Genomic DNA, 22,118 nt, shown 5'->3' with positions numbered 1-22,118 from the left:
ATCACAAAATCATGTCATTCCAAGGGTCCGTGGACATATTAGCATGCGACACAATAGCAAGCGACACTTGAGCATAGCGACTTTTGGTCATGGCGACTCGTGGGCATGTAGACACATGAGCACAGAGACATATTAACATGAGGACATATTAGCATGGGGACACATGAGTATAGGGACACACGAGCATGGATACACGTGAGCATAGGGACACATCAACATGGTGACAATTTAGTAAGTGCCACTTGAGCATGGTGACACATGAGCATGCGATACATGAGCCTTGACGACACATGAGCATGGGTACACAAGAGCATGGGCACACATGCGCATATGGACACATGGGCATGGGGACACAAGAGCAAATGTGCACATGAGCATGGGGTCACGTACGCATGCGACACTTGAGCATGCGACCCGTCTACATGCAGACACTTGAGCATGCGACACGTGGATATGCAGACACTTGCGCATGCGACACTTGAGCATGCGTCACTTGAGAATGTGTCACTTGAGCATGCGACATTTGAGCATGCGACACTTGAGCATGTGACATTTGAGCATGCGACACTTGAGCATGCGACATTTGAGCATGCGACACTTGAGCATGTTAAACTTGAGAATGCGACATTTGAGCATGCGACACTTGAGCATGTGACCATATAGATTTGTGTGAAAAGCTTCAAAAATCGCGGTAAATCGATAAAGGTTGTCATTGCTCCACATATATTGGAATCGCGTTTACACGTATCAGACGAACTAAAAGAATATATCCTTTTGTGAGACGAAAGCGATTCCAAATTCGCATTTCGACACGGGACTTATTATTTTATTTTGCGGGTCTATTTTGATAGGGAAGTTTTACGTGCCGTGGGTGGGTAGGGGGAACATTAGGGTTCGAAGTGGGTTAGGGTCCATGCTGCGGTTAAGGTATCCCAAGATTAGGGTTGGTCAGGGTTAGGGTTAAGGTATCCCACGATTAGGGTCGGGAATTATCGGTATTAGGGTTGGGAGGGGGATATTAGGGTTAGGGTTATAGGGTTAAGGGTAAGGTATCCCAATATTAGGGTTAGGGTTTGCGTTAGGGATAAGGTATCCCAATACCAGGGTTGGGGGTGATGGAGATTAGGGTTGGTCAGGGTTAGGGTTAAGGTATCCCACGATTAGGGTCGGGAATTATCGGTATTAGGGTTGGGAGGGGGATATTAGGGTTAGGGTTATAGGGTTAAGGGTAAGGTATCCCAATATTAGGGTTAGGGTTTGCGTTAGGGATAAGGTATCCCAATACCAGGGTTGGGGGTGATGGAGATTAGGGTTGGTTAGGGTTAGGGTTGGGGTTAAGGTAACCCAAGATTAGGGTGGGGGTGATGGGTATTAGGGTTGCGAGGGGGGATCTTAGGGTTGGTTAGGGTTAGGGTTAAGGTATCCCATGACTAGGGTTAGGGTTTGCGTTAGCGTTAAGGTATCCCAAGATCAGGGTTGGGGTGATGGGTATTAAAGTTGGGAGCGGGGATATTAGGGTCGGAGGAGGGGAGATATATTATGTACGGACTGGTATAAATCCATGATTCTGACGCTAGTTAACTGCACACTAATATATGAAAAATGCTCAAGTGTCGCATGCTCAAGTGTCGCATGCTCAAGTGTCGCATGCTCAAGTGTCGCATGCTCAAGTGTCGTATGCTCAGGTGTCGTATGCTCAAATGCCGCATGCGCAAGTGTCACATGCTCAAATGTCGCATGCTCAGGTGTCGCATGCTCAAGTGTCGCATGCTCAAATGTCGCATGCGCAAGTGTCGCATGCTCAAGTGTCGCATGCTCAAATGTCGCATGCGCAAGTGTCGCATGCTCAAATGTCGCATGCGCAAGTGTCCTCATGCTCATTTGTCATCATGCTGATATGTAACCATGCTCATATATCACCATGTACAAGTGTCAACATGCTGAAGTGTCCCAATGGTTATGTGCCCCCATGCTCACGTGCTACCATGCCCATATGTTAGGGTTACCATATTTTTGTGAATCAAATTCCGGACACTCTTTAGCGCCCACTAGCGGATTTTAAAATGAGGGTTGACACATTGTCCGTCAATATGACGTCACACTAGCAAAGCATTGCCCATCGACTGTATACACAAGTGGTTCTCAACCGGGGGTCCGCGAAGCATTTTCAGGGGGTCCGCGAAGCCTCTCAATTTACAAAATAGTTGATAACCTCATTTTTATTTTTTAATTAGGAAAATCACGAGGCAGTTTCGCTTCATTACTAGTAGAACTCACATGAACAGAATGGCCGTCTGAGATGACATATCCTACTGTGCTGACTCATTTTAGTTGCTAAATTGTCAATATCCTACTGATACAAATATTTTGCTGTATAGAGGTGATTTGTTAGGGATTGTGTAAAATTAAAAAGTTGGATTCAACAATCACGGTGACTTCGTAACGTTTATAAAAATCCATTTTCTACTGTGATATCTATAACTGTTTTCCATGAAAGTTTCAAGATGAGCTGCTTGATAGAAATGTCCAGGCCTGACGTTATATGTTCAATGAAATAAATTAGTTTGTCAATTTTGATGCCATGTCTTTTGCGATCGTACCCAAATCTGTCGTCGCAAGCGCTACGCGTTACTATTACATTTGCCACCACCTCTGTTTGTGGAGACAGATTTTCAACACTCGTTTAAATCAAATCGAAGGCGCAGATTTTTAAGACACCACCAAGTATTTCAAAACATTTAGCTTCAGAATTCGCTTTGAATAAATAAAAGTCTTCCCAATTACTACTTAAATAATAGGCTTTTATGCTATTCTCATGAATGATCAGTGGTCACTTCGTTACTGTGTATTGTTTGTTTTGTTTGTGTGGGGTATTCATGGCGTTTGTCGACTACAATGGTCAATTGGTCATTTTCACCAGGCCGTTTTTCCTGCATTAGATTCCGTATCTGCCAACTTGTAGCACGACCCACTTCTAGGCTTTTTATAAGACACGGCTTACGGGGATGAGATGGCGAGGAGCAGCCGAGATAAACCTTCAACACTTGGGTTGGAATTCTAGTGTCAACCCCGGCTAAAACTTCAGGGAGTTTGCGGGGGTCCATGACAGTCCAAAATGGGTTCGAGAAGACAAAAAGGGTGAGAACCACTGGTATACACTATACAGCAGTGGTTCCCAACCTTTTTCCACCCACGTACCATTTAGAGGTTTTTTTCAGTGCTCGCGTACCACCTACATAAGGTACGCGCACCGAAGGCGAATTTCCGCCATTTATGACGTAATAATCACGTATTTGACCTATGCGTGGTGTAATAACAAATTCTATTACACCAGGGGTGGCCAACTTTTTTGCCATTCACAGCCGCATTTCGGCCACTCATGTAGCCCACGGCAGCATTCCAGGGCATAGTCGTAATGGACGAGCTGGACGCCAAATAGTCAGGTCAAGGTGTATATGACCATTTCTGGTGAACTGCGGAATTTAATGATATAGGCTTACTATACGCACCGAAATTGCGAGTGGTCACTGATAATGGCGAGAGACTGCTTAGAGCCGCGCCAGGCGCGAAATTTTTTCCAGATTCACGAATGAATTTCGTCATTGATATTAGTAGTTTTACATATTACTATCAAGCATTGATCCTTTCTCAGCCAACGTGATCAGATTCACCGGTATAAAGTTGATGCAGGGGGCGTTTTCGAAAATTTAGGGCCAGTTATAAATTATGATGCATCTTCGGGCGTAGTCATTCTTTTATTGCATGCTGTTATTTCTTGACCTCCCGTCAGGATTGTCGGTATAGTGAGGAGCGTTCACGATTCCGAGTTGGTATTTCTATACGAGGCACATCATTTTCCTCTGCTGCTGTTTGTATCTATATTGTGGGGCTCTGATTGCAAAGGGCACTATACTGTATTAAAATCGAAAAATGAAGTCACATTACCAAGATTAATTAAAAGCTTTCAAGAAATCGGGAGTTAATTCGTAAATTCAAATTGCATTTCGACGGCGGCACAAATTTCCCTCTACGGCCGCAGGTTGGCCACCCCTGCACTAGGTATTATCAGCCAGAGTTGATGGGATGCATGGAATTGTTTTTTCACCACCAGTCACAAAACGAACAACATAATGAAATAACAACAAAAGTCAATTTATTTAATGCGATGGCTGCACTTGTTCATTTTCCACTAGCTGGTCGATGCGTGGCATACGTTTGCTCACAGCGCATCGAAAGTCATGCAGCTTGGGCGCAACAAGTGGTTTTGTTTCTTCGAATTGACAGTCATCGGGGATGAAAATCCTTGCTCGCACTCCGACGTAGAAGGGAAAATTAGGAGATTGGGAATAGCGCGAGAAGCTAGCGTCGAGTACAATGATGCCATGCTAAGCCATAAGTTTATTGGAGAACAATCTTATTAAAATCAACCCCACCTGAAAATAACTCCCTTCGGTCGAAAAAAATAGAATCTACTCGCGTACCACCTGGAAGACCTTCGCGTACCACTAGTGGTACGCGTACCACAGGTTGGGAACCACTGCTATACAGGAATGGAGTGGAACATAGGTCATGAATTGGGCTATCTGTAATGTGAGTTCTGGTGATTGCTACTTGCTAGGGTCTGCAATAGATTTCTCCACGGGCCGGATGAAATCATCTGAAGGGCCGTGTCTGGCCTGTCAGGATTGTGTTTGACAGTCCTGCTATACTGTTAGGTCGGTGCGTTTATCTGTTTATGTGTTTTAATGAGGTCCGAAACTACATTTTTTTCTCCTCCCTTCCGGCCAAAAAAGCACTGCTCTTCGGCCCACCATAGGGTAGTCGATGTAACTTGTTGGGCACTTGCTATATGCATTTGGCTCTTAAATTTTATGTATGAATTCTGTCAATAATATTGATTCTTCCATATATATTAGGCTTCTATAAAATGCACCAACAGGTTGCACATCTGGTGATTTCCAACCTTTTATGGTCGCGACCTCATTTCCGACTTGAAAATGTTCCATCGCAAAGCTCAAAACTTGATCAGCTGCATGATTACTAAAAAAATTCAGCTTGCCCAAACTTACTCACGGCCTAAGAAGCTAATTACGTCACTCACGGCCTAGGAAGCTATTTACGTCCAACATCATCGCAATCCCCAGAAAAAAGGCAAACGACCTCAAGATTTGGAACCACTGTCTGTGACTGAAGCATCCAATCGGTCTTAACCAACTCTAGGAATATACTGTTAGCTTAAAATTGCGATTACAATCAGACTTATTTCCGTAAGTGATGGTTATTTATATTTATTTTGATTACATTTTTGGCTAGGGTGGTGCCTGGTGCCTATGCTAATATCATTATACGTTGCATGAACTCGCGCGCGGCGCGAAGAACAATTTTGAATAGCATATATCTGCTTGAAAATAATATTGTTTATGTTGATTTACGAAAAACTTTTGAGCCTGCTTCAAGCCTTCAAAATTCCGGACATTTAGGCATATTTTAGAAATTCCTCCCGGACGCAGATTTTTCAGTGAAATTCCGGACATGTCCGGGAAATTCCGGACGTATGGCAACCCTACCATATGTAACCATGTTGATTAGTCTCAATGCTAATGTGTAACCATGCTCAAGTGTCGCATGCTAATCTGTTTCCATGCCCATGTGTCCCCTTGCTCATGTTTCACCCTGCTTATATGTCCCCATGCGCATGTGCCCCCATGCTCATGTGTCCCTATGCTCATGTGTTACCATGCTAATGTGTCCTCATGCTATAGCGTCGCATGCTTAACCGTCGTTTTTCATTGTGTCGCATGCTCATATGTCGGGCAACCCATTCCAAGTCCTCCTAAAACCGTTGCACAAGCGCGTATTTGTACCTACACAGCGTTCAATAGTTCACGTTCACACATAACAAAAGCGATCGTGAGCAGCGATCAACGTACGATTCATGAAGCTTACACAGATCACGATAAAATGTATAAAATACCAAAGTATGGAAGCATGGAAATGTCGTTCCATACCATAGAATAAAATCTTCCATTCCATACCATACTTGCATTCTTCCATATTCCATACCAAAATATCGATCCATACCATACTTCCATACCATACCATACCATACCATGCCCTGGTTACCAGCCAAAATAGAGAATAGAAGAAAGGAATTGATAAGATTCAAGACATTACCAATTTTCAAATCAATATGATACCATTCGAGCCTGCGCCAATGGTTGAGGACTATATTAGAATTCAATTTCAATAAAACAACAGGTCTTGTCAAAGTGAGAACAGAAATAGACATTTTGCTATCAAATTACTTTACTATACTAGTTTACGACAACGTAAGCTCAGTGGCGTAGCAGCCACTTGGCGGTTCTGGCTCTGCGCCAGGGGCGGCAGGCTCCAAGGGGCGGCAAAATGAGGCTGCACAGTGTACACGGCCGGCTAAAAGCAGCGTAATTGGCAGTCCTTTAGCTGGCGTCCCGCGAGATAAAATTTAATCAAACTGGTCTCAATCGAAAGCTGATTCCGAAAACATGAATTAATATGTTAACATGACAATGGAATCACTCCGAAATAGCAGTCAAGGCCGATTGTTCCTAACAATTGGAGCGCCGCAACACAATGACCAATTGACCATGATAATGGAAAGTATATAGAGCGACTATTCGGAACAATGCCGATTTTCAGACCAGCATTTAAATTCTATTTCCGGAATCAAGGCAACAATAGCTTTCGATTGAGATCAGTATTGTTAAATTTGAGCGCTCGGAGGGCCTGGCCAACTATAGGATGACCATTGACCAATGACCATGACCAAATATGCTGTTTTTAGCTGGCTCAGCAGCACTGGCGTAGCAGCATGTGCTGCCGCCCCTGGCCCTCGCTTAAAATGCCGCCCCCTAAGTAGACCGCAGCAAATTTCGACTTAGATTCATGTTCAAGCAATCATGTCAATAAAAATAATTACAAATAATATGTCGCGTGTCAGCCTCGCCGTCTCAACGTTCATAAGGCCAAAAATAATAATGACAAGAAATAGCGAACGAATGTACTGTGCAAATAGAAAATCAATAGCCGCCTCAAAACTTAACTTTTCGGGCTTTCGCCGAAGCGAAATCAGCGATAATATCCTCAAATTCAAGTTTTTGAACGTAGTCTCTTTCTATAGACAGGAGAGCTGATAGCCGATCATCATTCATGGTAGAACGTAAATAAGACTTGATCAGTTCGAGCTTTGAGAAGCTCCTCTCATAGCTCGCAATTGAAACACCAATGGTCAGATCAATGGTCAGATAAGGTTTCAGACATGAGCAGAAATATGATGTGGAATCAAGTAGCTTTGCATTGCATATGTTTCTGCATGTTCTTGTCAATTGTTTGTTGCGATTGTAATCTCATCGAAAGCTCTTTCCATTTTTCCATGCATACTTTGTGAATTTGGGAATTCTCATGCTCAAATATGCGTGGATTTTTGGGCAGATCGTTGACTACTGCAATTGCTTCTTCGTTGTTTTCACCTTCGTCTATGTGTAACAGGCAATGCATAATTGATATCATTGGTAGGCCTATTACTCTTGGTAGACTGTCTCTTGCGTTTCTACAAATAAGCTCATCTTTTCAGTATCTTTCTGGAGCTCAGCGTTATTGTCTTGATTTTCATTTGAATCGTTCTCTTGTAATGTTAAGAAAACATCTGAGCCAGAAGAGGTTACAAATTTTAGTATAGCTCCCTCGTGCTTTTTTATTTCTGCTTGTCTTGCTTTCTTATTCTTCCTAAAAAAAGCTCCACTGGCTTTGACACGTTTCATTTTCGAGTCTTAATTAACCAGGGTTGTAACCAAGTCACAAGGTTCCGAGTCACAAGTCAATCTCACTTTTATAGTTTTGACTCGAGTCAAGTCCGAGTCCAAGTCTGCTAGTAGAGGCTCGAGTCCTAGTCATAGTATCTTGACTCGAATCCGAGTCCAAGTCATTATGTTCACTGTTCGGTTTTCAGTTCAATCCACTTTTTTCAATTCTGCTAGAGTGATTTCGAATGGCTCGCATCCAGAACACAGTCATTTCCTCAGTCTTATCAGTTTCTGGCGCTATTTTTCAAGTATCAGGACTGATAAACGAAATACCAATATTTTGGTAACTTTACTATACTTTGAAGTTACAATGTTTGTCTTGACCGTCCTACTCTCGAGTCATATACCTTATTTCGAGTCATGTACAATGACTCGAGTACAAGTCGAGTCAATACAAAAATTGACTCGAGTCGAGTCATTTTAAGCATTTGAAAAAATTACTCTAGTCAAGTCGAGTCACCAAAAATTCTCGACTCGACTAGTTCAATTTGCAGTGTCCAGTTTGTAGTCGCAATATAATGGATGATTCCCTCCGCGACAAATTTCGTGGACGGGGAATGCACGAGAATGGTGCGTGTAAACGTAGGTACGAAGAGTCTTGCTCGATGTCGTTCAATTCCGACATCCACTTCTCAATACATATTCCATTGGTGTGTGACTTCATTTCGGCAAGTGACATAATGATTTCGTTTTCGTCGTTGGATCCAGGTGTGCTAGAGGCGAGTTTTGCGAGTTCGTCTGCCCTTTCATTGCCACGTATTCCTGTGTGAGCGGAAATCCAAATGAACGTCACTTGTACTCCCTTTGTTGCCAGGTCTCTGCAGAGTCAGATAATAGTTTCAGTTAAACTATTCGAATTGCCATTATTTTTGATGGACATCAATGCGCTTTGACTGTCGTAGAATATCGCTAACTGTTTTGACGGCATACATGCGTTGCTCGCCCAATTTAAACTTAACATAATTGCATATAATTCCGAGGAAAATATCGATTGTTTGACGTTACGCGTGGCCCAATGAGAATATTGAAGTTCTTCGACCCAAAATGCTGCACCACCGCGCGTATTTGTTTCCGAGCCGTCGGTGTATACTTTCGTATAGGTACGATAGCGCGTCGCAATGTAATGTTCACATTCCTGACGTATGTATTCAGGATGGTGTGCCCCGCAGGTGATACGCGTCAATTTCATATCGACGGCAAGCTGTCCATTCACCCAAGGCGGCACTGTACTCGGTGTCCTAGACTGTAAAACAATATTTTGGATAGACGCGGATCTGGTTTTCATATGAAACGTAATAAACTGATGCGATTCGGAATAGAATTCGTGCCAAGATTCTCGAGTTAGTGATATGCAGGGGTGGTTTGGAGTTGCCATAATAATACTGCGATACTTATAACACGCTTAAAGCTGTCTTATGTGAATTGGTGGTTCACCGCAGGAATGCTGCAAGGCGTAGACTGGCGCGCTCATCAAAGCCCCACAGCAGATTCTCAGAGCTGCGTTCTGAATTTTCTGTATTGCTTGTATGATATAGAGTGGCGAAAATAAATAAGCTTCACAGCCATACTCAATGATGGATCTAATGATTGCTCTATATATACAGCTAGAAGGCAAGGTTTGCTCGCACCCCGTGATGTCCCGCTTAATACCCTCAGAATGTTCATCCTTTGAATACATTTCTCCACGACCGCATCCTTGTGAAGTCGGTAGGATAGGCGCGAATCAAAGATGATTCCAATATATTTATGTTGTTTATTGATTGAAAGTGGTGTACCTCCTATCTGAAGGTTTACTTGTGGTAGTTTCCTACGCCTGGAGAATATGACTACAGCTGATTTTTGCACATTGACACGAAGTCCCCATTTCGTTGTCCACTTAAGCACTTCATCCAAAGATTTTTGGATATTTTTCGCCGATGCGGTAATGTTCAGTCCTGTTTCCCACAAACATGCGTCGTCGGCAAACAGATTCATTGTGCTGTTCACTGCTGTGGGGAGATCATTAATCATGGCGCTAAATAAAGTCGGACTTAGCACACTACCCTGGGGAGTGCCATTTTCTAGAGTGTATGTATCGGATAGACTTTGTCCTACGCGTACTTGGAAAGTGCGATTGCTGATAAATGAATATATCCATTTCAGGATGTTGCCGGATATTCCAAGCTTCTGAAGCTTATAGATCACACCTTCTCGCCATACCAAGTCATACGCTTTCTGGAAGTCAAGAAATACTGCTATTGTTGAGCGTTTGTTCCAGATTCCTTTGTATATTTCATCATGAAGAGTCATGATGCAGTCTGTTGTCGATCTTCGAGCCCGGAAACCACTTTGCACAGGACTAATCAGGTCTTTGATCTCCAGAAACCAATTCATGCGATTCGCTATCATTCTCTCCATTACTTTGCACGTGGTGTTCGTTAACGATATGGGTCGATATGACGCTGGGTCGGACCTGGCTTTGCCCTCTTTTGGCAATGGGATGATTATCGCGTGCCGCCAGTGATCCGGGCAAAGCCCATTATGGCGCGGTGGAGCACGCTACCTGAGTATGGACTATACGCCGCGTTCCCTCTAGGGTCCGCAACAGAGAGTCGGCGAATACGTTGGCCAGCACTTTATTGTACAACATAAACTCGAACAGACTAAGGATAAAACATTGATTGGATAAAATAAACAGCGTTAGTCGTGCAGCGTCGGTCGATCGTCAGATAAAAAGCCGGCGTGCATCTAACGAAGGTCTTCTTTAAATAGTCGGAATGCAGACACCGTCGCGCACAATGATCAGCAATGATTGTTAATTGTTCATCCGACGTCGAGAGGGTATGTGCGGTACACCTATCCGCCATACCCATCTTTCCAATATCTATTGAAGATTGACAACAGATAATTTCGACTGCGTTGATTAAGATTTCTTATCATCTGATAGCAAATTTCATCGGTCCTGGAGCTGTACTTTTTCCTCGATTTAATGCTCTTTCCAGCTCATTCATGGTGAAAGGCTTATTAATACCGTCGTCTGTTGTATTTTCTGCTTGCATAATTGGCACAATGTATTCGTTTTTGAACTCTTGTCGTCTGACCCTGAACTGCAAATCTAGATTTTGGTCGCTACTGACCGACGCAAATTGTCCAGCAAGCGCGTTTGCTTTATCGGCGTTGTCTGTTAAATTAATGCCTTGGGACTTGAGGCTATTTATGACGTTCCACGTACGGGTCCCCATCATTGATCGTACTGTTCGCCAGACCTTTGTTAATTTCGAATTGCTATTCAGCGATAAACAGAAATTTTCCCAGTGTGATTTTTTGGCAGCTAAAATTGTTTTTCTTGTTTCTGCACGCTGCTTCTTGAACGCGATCACTGAATCCATATGAAATGATGGTTTCATTTTCAGAAACGCCGCTCGTTTGCGACGAACTGCTCTGGAGCAGGATTCGTTCCACCAAGGAACACAGCTCTTACTGTGGGGTTTTGATACAGGAATGCATGTTCGTGCCGCTTGTATGATTGCTTGGACCGCATGTTCAATGGTATTATCGCCCTTTTGAAGTCCTGACATTAATTTGTGTTCAGCAATTCGCCTATACCTGTCCCAATCCGCTTTGTGGAATGACCATGAGCGAAAGTGATTTTCTGGTATAGCGATTGGGATATTGATCGTGTTGAATATGATAAAGTGATCGCTTCCTGGTAAGTGGTCTGTGACCGTGGTTTCTATTTTGAGTGCGATATCATTTGATACAATGCATAAGTCTAACAGAGATGTGGCACCAAAATCCGACGCGATGTTGATGCGAGTGCCTGCCGTGACGTTGGTAATCACAAAATCATTGCTGTCGATCACTTCGTAAAGGTTCCGCCCATATCTGTTTGTGCTGCTGCTACCTCATAATGGATGATGCGCATTAAAATCGCCTACAATAATTGATTTCGAAGACAGAGAGTTCATGCATGCTTCTAGAGTGACCTTAAGAAGTGATCGATTTGGTGGAGCGTAAATGTTCATGACGTTGATCCCTTCAACCTTGATAAGCTGTGCTTCTATCGGGTCCAATCCGGTCAGTTCAATTTCCTCGTATTGTACCCTTTCCTTGATAAATAAGCAGACCCCACCCCCATATATGTCTCGGTCTTTTCGAATGAGCTTATATCCCCGGATTTTCGGCTTGTAACGGGACACCAAGTGTGACTCTTGTAATGCTATTATCTGCGGCTCTTCCGCTAATTCTTCTAAAAAATGTTTCAGCTCATTGATCTTTCTATATATGCCGCGGCAATTCCATTGCCTTATCGTGAAGAACGTCCTTTGTCCATACCCGACTTTTTTATGACATCTTGTACGTCTTTCGCGAGGAGTGGACCCCCACCGTCAGTCACATTCGTGGTATTCTCGATTGTTGGCTCGGTCGTTTGTTGACTGTTATGCGATTCCATACACTCTAAATTATCCATCTTATTTCCTCCACTAAAGGTCAGATCGATCGCACCTCCAATATCGACTTGAGGAGTCGTCATCATGGCATTGAGTTGGTTAACTTGATTGCCGTTACTCGGATTGAACGCGTGATTATTTGTCACCGAGATACCAAGATTTTCCCCCGCTTGATTTTTCTATGATTGCTTCAATGTCGATTCGTTTTTTTTCTACAAAGCTTGTTAGCGTGTTTTTCATGACTTCGGCAATGAAATTGAAGAAACCGGAAATTAGGAAAGTGATATGATCCCCTGTCTTCTGCACTATTGAGCTTTGTTGCTGAGATACTCTTTGGCGATACTGGTTTTCATCTGGTAGGCCTGGTAGGGCGTTTTTATTCGACACTTCTGGAGAAATGTCCGCAATTCTATACGAGGTAGCGTTCGGTTTCGGCAATGGTGGGAATTCACTGAGAGGTGGCACTACCGGATCACTAGCTTCGTTTTGTAACGTATTCCGCGCAGTCCAATAGTCTACCTTGGTGTTCGCCATTATTTTCTGAATCCTAATTTCCTGTTGATACCTTGGGCAACCAGTGTATCGAGCAGAGTGAGAATTGCCGCAATTAACGCAGTGGAGAACACTACTGTCACACTTGTCATGGGTGTGGCGGTTTCCGCATTTAGAGCAACGCTGCGCGCTTCGACAATGCTTCGATTTATGACCGAAGCGATTGCAATTATAGCACCTCGTGGGCGGTTGATTGTATACGCGAGGCCTAAATCGTAAGAATCCTATCTTAACCACGGCTGGCAAGATTGTCGACGCGAAGCACAAAAGCACTGATTTACCGGGTATAGTTTCTCCATCAGCGCGATAGGAGAATCTACGCGCGAACGTAACATGTTGGCTTGCCAACGAATGCAATATCTCCTCATCCTACATTTCTAGTGGCACGTTTGTAATAACTCCCTTCACTTCTACTGGTCTGATATTGTATAATTCCGTTTGCACCTCTATCGGATTTGTGCTCGATCCGAGATCGGTGCATGACAGTAACTTTGAAACTTGGTCACTATTCGCACATTTTACACATATATCTCCAGAGGGAAGGACTTTCACATCCTTGTAATTACCGCCTAGGACTGCGTATAACGATTTATTTATAGTCAACGGATTGTATTGCCGAATGCGCTTTTTTACACCCTTTATAATCACTGACTCATCAATACCAAATCTTGTAGAATTCCCCTTCGCTACCTCCTTCGAGGAAGGCCCAGGAAGTTCTGAATCTGCGGAGCGCTTCTGCGCCCCGCCACTACCTGACATAACTTGACTGTTTTATATCACACCAATATGCGATACAACTATTGTATACAGAGCTACAGAACGCTTCAGCTGATATAAGCCTACTGCTACGCAACTGTCGACTACGCGGCTAGTCGTTAATTAGGCGTGTCACTTTACGAGATCACGATGAGACGTCCTATCTCGACGGCGCTCAACACACGAATGCTGCTACGCCAGTGCGTAAGCTGTAAGCGTTTGCGGTCAATTTATTTGTGAGAGAACAATGGAATCTCTGTAAAAGGCACGATCATTGAATGCTCTCACGGGTTACTCTAGCGCAGACCTGGGCAAAGTGCGACCCGCGGGCCAAATGCGGCCCGCAAAGCCATTCTGTGCGGCCCGCGAAAGGTTGCTGGGAATTTATAACATTAAACCTGCTTTTTGAATGTTGATGCGCGAGCTAAAACCATAGGCTGTATCAACTAAGCAGGAAATTCGTTTATACTTTGAATCCTGTTCATTAATATGCCACGATTACGTTGCCTACAATGTGGCAAAGTATGAGTAACAATGAAATTCACAAGAAATCACTCTTTTCATATAGTTTAGGTCAAACATTTGTTGCCATTGTCACATTACGCATTATACGGTACGTGTTTCAAATTGTTACGTGAGGCGTTTCCAAATCCGTATTTCGTAAAACAAGTCAATCAGTGCTCGCGTCTGCTATATGACTCATCATATCTATCACCCGTATAGGATGAACGGGCATATCCAAAACAGAAAGCCGAAAGTAGAAATTCAAAAAAAGTTTAGAGCACTAAATATTTGTATACTAGAGTGTTTTTAGTTTTTTCCGAGCATGTCGCCGAGTCAAAGGATTTTAATTATGACAAAAACACGAAACACACGGTCAAGGGAGGGCTCAACTTCGCTCAACATCAAGGCTATTTGAGCTGTACACTGCTCGAAATGCAGCGACCAAGACAAGCTTTCTACTATCCCATATTCATTTCAGTGTAGTGGTTCTCGAACTGTGGGGCGTGGAAGTATCTGAAGGAGGGCGCGAAGCCGGAGATAAATGAAAAAATTTTTCGCGTTCTGCGCGATTTCACCCAGCTTATAGTATAGGTATTGCTCTATGTATTGTCCGACTTTTATATTACGGAATTTTCTCATTAACAACCATAACCTTCCATGCCATCAAACTATCCGTTGGGATTGATGGCATTATGGTTGCTCTTTTTTGATATGTTGTGATATCATGATATGGGGTGGGCATGGAATTTTGTACCATCATAAAGGGGGGGGGGGTGCATAAAAATCGCAGAGAAACACTGTTTTAGTGTATTAGTAGAAGAACGTGGGTAGGGGTTTAAAGAGAGGGAAATGTATCATGTTTAACATTGTTTTGAATCATGACGCCAAATAGATAATTTTTTAATTAACCGCCACTTTCTCATTACCTAACATCAACACATTCACTGTGCAGCATTTATTTACAATGTAATTTGGAAATAAAATTAAAATAGCGCGAGAATATAACTGAAATTGTTAACTCGGCCCGCAGACGTATTTTCCATTTCTCACTTGGCCCGCGGAGAAAAATAATTGCCCACCCCTTCTCTAGCGTTTCGCGAACAATCCGAACATATATATGTGCAAGATACAGTGATTTTTATCGACACTGATTATTTGATGACTTGAAATTGACTCGTGAATTTTGCTCCGAGTCACGAGTCAATCCACATTTATGATACGCCGAGTCAAGTCAAGTCAAGTCATTTTGACAAAGTGACTCGAGTCAAGTCAAGTCATACGAAAAAGGTGACTCGAGTCAAGTCAAGTCATACGAAAAAGGTGACTCGAGTCGGACACGAGTTAAGTCATGACTCGGGTCATCCCAACACTGCTGGTTACTGATCTATTCGAACGCAAAACAAGAGCATGGATTTTGAGATATTTTGGGATTGAGGCATTTTGGTGCGACTCGCGAGTGATCTGACGTGTTTAATCCAACCCGCGACGTCAGTTGAGTTTGATACCCCTGGCCTACACGGGATATGCCTCAAACACTTGGGAGGGACTCTAGTCGTAATACGTTGAAAGAACGGTTTTTCACCTGAACACGATGGGATCTGTTGCCAAATGATGCGTACCATACCCCAAGAATCGACAAATGAATTTATTCGAATCATTCATTACCAGTTATTCTGGTTATGAGTAATACAGCCCCGTTTTGGAAGGAAGATACATGAAGAGTTTCTTGGAGGTACAGAACTTCAATATATTTTGTGATACGATTGTTGATATACAATGTTCTTTCCAATTCTCTACTAATTGCTCACGATTACCCCTGACGAGTGTCAGCCGAAAATATTCGGGTTTATTTCAATATGAATGCACTATTCAATTGTATAAGGAAGATGCACTAATTCCGATTCCGATGCATATGCCTGCAAGCTACCGTTGAACCTCGTTAAAACTTTTAAACTTTGCGTCACGAAATATCAAACTGCCAAGGAGATATGAGACCTTATTTCTAAGTAAGTTGTTAAGAATGCTGCTCAGTGATAAATATTATGGGAGTCTAATTAAATGCTGCAGTTTATTCCTAATAATCCTTAATAAACGCTAAAGACAGCTTCAATCTCAGCAGAAATAACGTGAAAGCAAGTAGCAAATTATTATCGAAATACATGCTGCGAGGACCAAATTCGGATATTTTTATATCTTTGTCTTGGATTACGACTATATTACATATTTTATATTTTTAGTCATTCAGTGTGAATTATATTTATAATAAATTATAATATTTCAAGAATAGATGCATCCCTATCTTAAAACTCCATGTGCATTGTAATATACTTTTAGACATCTGAAACAACTTGCGAACTAGGAGTGTCTGTTTCGATCAAAACAATCGCCCAGTACTGGTTTTCGTAATTTATATGTCTACTTATAAGTAGATTCGAGGATATGTCTGACACGTGATACTCAGATATTCAACCTCAGAACAGAAATCTCAGATTGTTTTAAACAAGAGATACCTATTTTATGAAATCATGTATAGTCTATAATGATATTATAAAGAAAAGGTTCGCAATGTTTTCCCAGCAGTGTTTCGCACAACGCCCCCTGGTAAACGATCCAAATACTAAAAGCCCGCTAACCCGAACAAAACGGTATTTTTTTATAATACACACGGACAAGGCTGAAATGAGATGTGAAAGAAGTGATCAAAAAAATTCCATAGTGGTAGTATGCTAATCCGCATCAGTCATTTTGGACTTGCTCTAGTATATGCCTACGTCCTACAACTCTCTTCGACCCTCTCTGAATAGGCTTAAATGAAATGCATTGTTTGCACAAAACCTCAATATATTGAACAAGGATAGAAAAATTAGGATTATACAGACTATATATGCTTTATTGCACCGCTGATTCATACGCTAGTGGCATCATATTGTTTTTCAATGTCATTCCCGACTTGCTTCAGATTCGGGACTTCAGTCTTGCAGTATTGTCTCCAGACGCAGAATACTCTGTGGAGTATATGCATCATCGAAGATCGTAATTCCTCAGAGCTGTGAGTGTATATGATCGGGTTGATGGACTCTGTTATATTCAGCAATCCATGTGATAACAGATATCGGATTACGTGGGTACGGTGACTTTTAAAACCAACCAAGCTCCAAATGCAATAGATAAATTTGGGTACATATCCGATTACAAAGGATGCCGTAATCAGACAGAGTTGGTACAACGCCTGTTTCTCCTTGTCTCGACGATCGTGATTCCGTGTAAGTTCTTGTCTTTTGATTTTCAACCGAAGCATAGCCAACCCAATAACAACATTAATCGTGATGATCAATCCTATAGGGGCCAAATTCATTACCACAACATCTATAACACTGATAAGGTGTGTGATCCATCTATTCTGCTTCGTCGAATAGCAAATAGCAACTTCAGGAAAAATGGACGATTGGACTATATTCAAGTGATACGCAAGTAGAGGAACAAACAGTACCAACGAAAAAGCCCACGATAATACTATGATCTGATCAGCACGTCTCAAGGACATGAAGTTGAGAGCCTTTTGAGGATGTAGAATGGCATACAATCGCCAAATTGACAATGCCAAAACGAGCTGGATTGTAATGGCACCAACAGCGGAAAGAATCGGGATCATAGTTTTACAGATCACAATATTCCACGGGTAATCAATTCGAGCAGCCGTGAACAGAATTTGCCGAACTACGAAAGGTGAGGCAACGGCTGACACAACATCAGAACAGCATAGGCTGATGATGATTATATTAAGAGGCGTTCTTTTTATGATACCCAGCGCTACAATCGTAAATAGATTTGACGCAAATCCGAAACTCCAAATAATTGCGAATACTATCAATATAATGCGATATTCTTGTTCGCCTAAGCTTTTATTACTCAGCGCAGCCGTGGTTGTAAGTGTCATGTCCGAGCTGGAGCTGGTTTCATCGATGGTTGTGTTCATGTTCCGCAGGATGCAATATAGTTCCAAATCATGAAGTCTTTTTTTTTGACAATTCTTCACAAGAAACTGCGAACAGATATTCAATGTAAGTTGTTCAACCAAATTTATCGGCGAATTCAATATTTATGATAAACCGGAAAAATTCGAAAACACATGTTACAAGTGAGGAAATGACTATATTATGAATGCGAGGTCGTCGATATCACATCAAAAGTTGATAGAATGGAGTTGAACGTATTTTCAACTCTATTGTAACAGTTGAGACTTGGACTTGGACTCCGACGCGATTACCAACAGTATCTAATTCGTACTCTTCCCTTTCCCGGCTGCCTTGAACGCGGAATTGACTCGGTGGTGAGTTGAAAATGACTCGAGTTGAATCGGGTCGAAACTATTAAAGTGTAATGAACTTGAGACTCGGAACCTTGTGGCTTGGTAAAAATCCCGTAGTATATCCGACATTATCTATAGGCTTGAAACTGAAGAATTCCATTGAAAGAAAAACAAGGTATGGACCATTAGATAACATTTTGGTATTAGTCGAATGGTTAGACCCGCTGCTATCCCAAAGTTTGATTCCCAATCGAGTTTGTCATCTCTGCTGGTCTAGTGTAATCAAGATAAGTGATGAAACGCCTATTTGTCGCGTACCTTGTCTTATTTGCTGAAAACATCTGTTCTTAAATTGTAGCTGGAAACTTCGCTATGAAATTCTCGCTTCCTTCTACAGAGATGCTTGAGAAGTAAAACTATATAACGACATGTAGATCGTTTTTGTTTGTGAGTGCGGGGTGCACTGAAATTTTATGATCTCTAACCCCCGTTTGTAATGCATATTGAACAAAATAGTAGTTACGAATTGATATATTAAAAGCATTGAAATGATTTCCGCAGTACCCAACAAACGGATAAAGTGCATTAAGATATTTTATTTAGCGCGCAATTATACTGCAAATGCCAGCATAAGCCATGAATCAAATAAATTGTAGGCCTATTATACCTTTTCTGAGCTCATATACGATATATTAAATAGATCTTTGTAAATGTTATTTTCGATTTAATGACGGTTTCTAGATTGCAAATCATCTACTCTTTAGTTATATTTCGAGGAAGATTACGAAATTGATTTCACTTGAACATTAGTCGCTGTCGATACCTACTTTATGAAGTCTGAGCTGCCTTATCATTTCCGCTTGTATCCCAACATCACAGATATTTGAGCTCACTATATTCCGTCGTGACATTGGTCACATGAAACTGCGGATGCTCCCAAGTTCCAGAATAAAAAGTAATGCCGGATGACTTTTAAAATCCAGATGCAACATATCATGGGTTCCTAACCAAATTCCGATTTGAAAATGTTGCGCGACCCAACCTCTCAATTTAGCGTGCTTGACATTGGTAAATGCTGACCGGCACCTTCACCAGAATCTACTCATGGCCTATGTTGGAAGCTGGCGACTATGTGTGCAGCATTAGCAATTATGAAATTATGAATTCGCCAACATCTGTCCGCCCAGTCAAGACTATAGCAAAGTATATAGTGATTTCTGTCTGTGCCCAATCGAAATAGTTATGTACTGTTACCTTATATTGTCCGTCACGCGTTAATACCGATAACGATCTATAAGATATTCAGCCGCGCCAAGCGTGCGAGTATGCATAATGCTGTAGTTTTCCAGGAGAGAACTTATAATTGACACAGTATTATGATCGCGAAATCAAAAGTGTTATGCGATGGCGGTTGTATGGCCAGACATACACTGAATATGCACATCTGAGTCAGCAATATGAGAGGTAATTTTTATCTTGAGACAATAATCATAATTTAGTAAAAATCGATTCTCATGGTGTCACAAGACAGTTTGGTATCAGTAAATACCATTCGCATAAAAAGGAATTTGCATTCTTTGATCAATAATCTGCTATGAACATTCAGATTCGATTGAGCTAGAGCGACCAACACTGGTTATCGAAATTCAATTGCATTTAGTTTATTTACTGTGCGCACTTTATAGAGTTGGCAGCTGTGATTTTGTACGGTAGCGAGTTCGCGGCAGATTAATTAAAGTTATGTTGTTGGTTTGAAGGGCTTCGGTCAACAGGAGCATCCGAAACCTTTGGGTCATACAATAAACTGCGATTTCTGCCTCACATACGCCTACCGTATGTCCTCATCATGAGGATTTTTAAGAAAAGTGAATGGCCAAATATCCTATTTTCTATAATTTAGAGTTGGTTGCTTATACTTTCTAGGATACCCTTATGCCAGACGTTGCATTTATGTGCAGGAAATTACTGTAGCCATTTAGTACGCAGAATGGCTGGCCTGAAAAAGTTTTTCCAACAAATTGCCCGACCTGTCTTACCTTTCTTATTGTTACTGTTAACATTGTTCGACGTTCTCTGTGCAATCTGAGAATATTTACATGAGCAACTTTTTTTGGCGCATGTTGAAACTAAGCAGAGCAGTTAGTTGCTCAGATTCGAACATTATCGCAGTTTTATTCACAATGCAATAACTTAACATCTAAAATCTACATAAGGTCGCTGCTTATTGTTCCGGATAGAAGCATCTCGTTACAACAACGCTCATAGTACGTCATAAGCTACAGTCTGACTACACTTCACTACAAGGACATCCTTCTGCGTGCTATAGTAGTTATTGTAACGGAACAAGCACTTGTTTCATAAGAAGACACTTGATGGCCTGTAATGCGGTGAGCTTTGAGGAGAAAGGTGGTGCCTAACTCTTTTGAAATTGCCAGAAATAATCAGCGGCAACCGCGACGATGCTGGATGATAGCCTACTTGTTTGAAATTTCAATAACAAGGGTCGCGTCCCAACATTTTCGTGTTGCATGATGATTTTCGATTGATAGGTGCCGATGACATTTTTGGTCACAAATAACTGTGGATGGTACTAAAAAAGGTTGAGCCAAATTAATTCCTTGAATACATTACCCTTTTTATCTTTGTAAAATTTGTGTGGGTATTATTAAAGTTGATAAAGTCAAAAATCTTTCTCGTTCAAGCTATATTAAAATCAAATAAAATCCAAGTCTCAAGTATAGGTTACGCCCTATCATTAAATCTCGTAATACTATCCTATGTGTTCCATGCCATATAAATTTGATATTCACGCAAGGTTTTGCTAATAATCCTATGTAAAATGCCGGTGCTTGTAAATCCTAATATTATAATACGATTATACGTACTTACGTTGCGGAAACGCTTATTGAAAGTTAATCCCTCACATCGTTGCAAGTCATACCATGCTACGTGTCAGAAAAGCCGAATTAAAAATAATTACATATACCTGATTGAATATTTTTGTGTTACTCGTTATACCATTTTCGATTATATATGGAACCTAGTGCTCTTCATCTTTCATCTTTTGTCAGAATGATACATCCTTTTAACATTCACTCCCAAATTGTTCACCCCAGATATGATGAATGCTAATGCCAAATTCTTATCAGCACTCTAGATACCAGACCACGATCTTACATATCGACGTGCCATAACATCTTGCTAAATTCATTTTCATCGCTCTTGCTAAAATGGTATCTACTGTTCTTACTCTTAATTCAGCGTACATGTCTCTTATTGAAACTTTGTAGCCCAGCATTGGTTGAAGGACTTACGTATGTCCAATATTATTTATGTTGTTGCATTTATTATATGTTAAACTAAAGAAAGAAGCCGCAAGCTAAACACAATTTAGCTCCATAATGTTCTACTCCGAAAGCAACCAGTAGCAAAATAAACCAATCGAATGCAATCTTCTGGCTGCTCATACTCGTGACATGAACGTTGTGCCAAATTGTACTGTACTGTACATCCAGCCAACCTGCTCTGAAGCATAAACCTGCCTATTTATTGCGTAAGCTAGTAATCAGCCTGTCTGGGTATTATTTTCCAGTAACACCCGTTAAATTGGTGCACCCTTTTTTAAGTTATGGTAACTTTCGGGCGTACACCCGATTGAAGAGCACGGATATAGCCGACATAATCCATTTCCCATGATTCTATAACCTCTTTGATTCCCTACAGAAA

General features: G+C 41.6%; 1 protein-coding gene across 1 annotated transcript; it reads right to left on the bottom strand.

The window, feature by feature from the left end:
- Window positions 1-16,903: 16,903 nt before the first annotated feature.
- On the bottom strand, window positions 16,904-21,286 carry LOC145434634 (kappa-type opioid receptor-like). Its single transcript, XM_080311978.1, has 2 exons — window positions 19,220-21,286; window positions 16,904-18,125 (listed from the first exon to the last, which is right to left on the bottom strand). The coding sequence occupies exons 1-2, from the start codon at window positions 19,301-19,303 to the stop codon at window positions 16,989-16,991; spliced, it is 1,221 nt and encodes a 406-aa protein (XP_080168104.1). The 5' UTR covers window positions 19,304-21,286; the 3' UTR covers window positions 16,904-16,988.
- Between the last annotated feature and the right edge of the window lie 832 nt (window positions 21,287-22,118).

Source organism: Botryllus schlosseri, chromosome 2 (assembly GCF_051294905.1).
Source record: "Botryllus schlosseri isolate E-star chromosome 2, Bs_hap1, whole genome shotgun sequence".
Classification (NCBI taxonomy): Eukaryota; Metazoa; Chordata; class Ascidiacea; order Stolidobranchia; family Styelidae; genus Botryllus; species Botryllus schlosseri.
The sequence above is the reverse complement of the archived record's forward strand: the minus strand, read 5'-3'. Positions and strand labels throughout refer to the sequence as shown.

Coding starts and splice junctions, on each gene's coding strand:
- LOC145434634 (XM_080311978.1), bottom strand. CDS start 19,303: ATGTCACGACGGAATATAGTGAGCTCAAATATCTGTGATGTTGGGATA. Junction 18,126..19,219: donor GGCAGCTCAGACTTCATAAA/GTAGGTATCGAC, acceptor ATCTGTTCGCAG/TTTCTTGTGAAGAATTGTCA.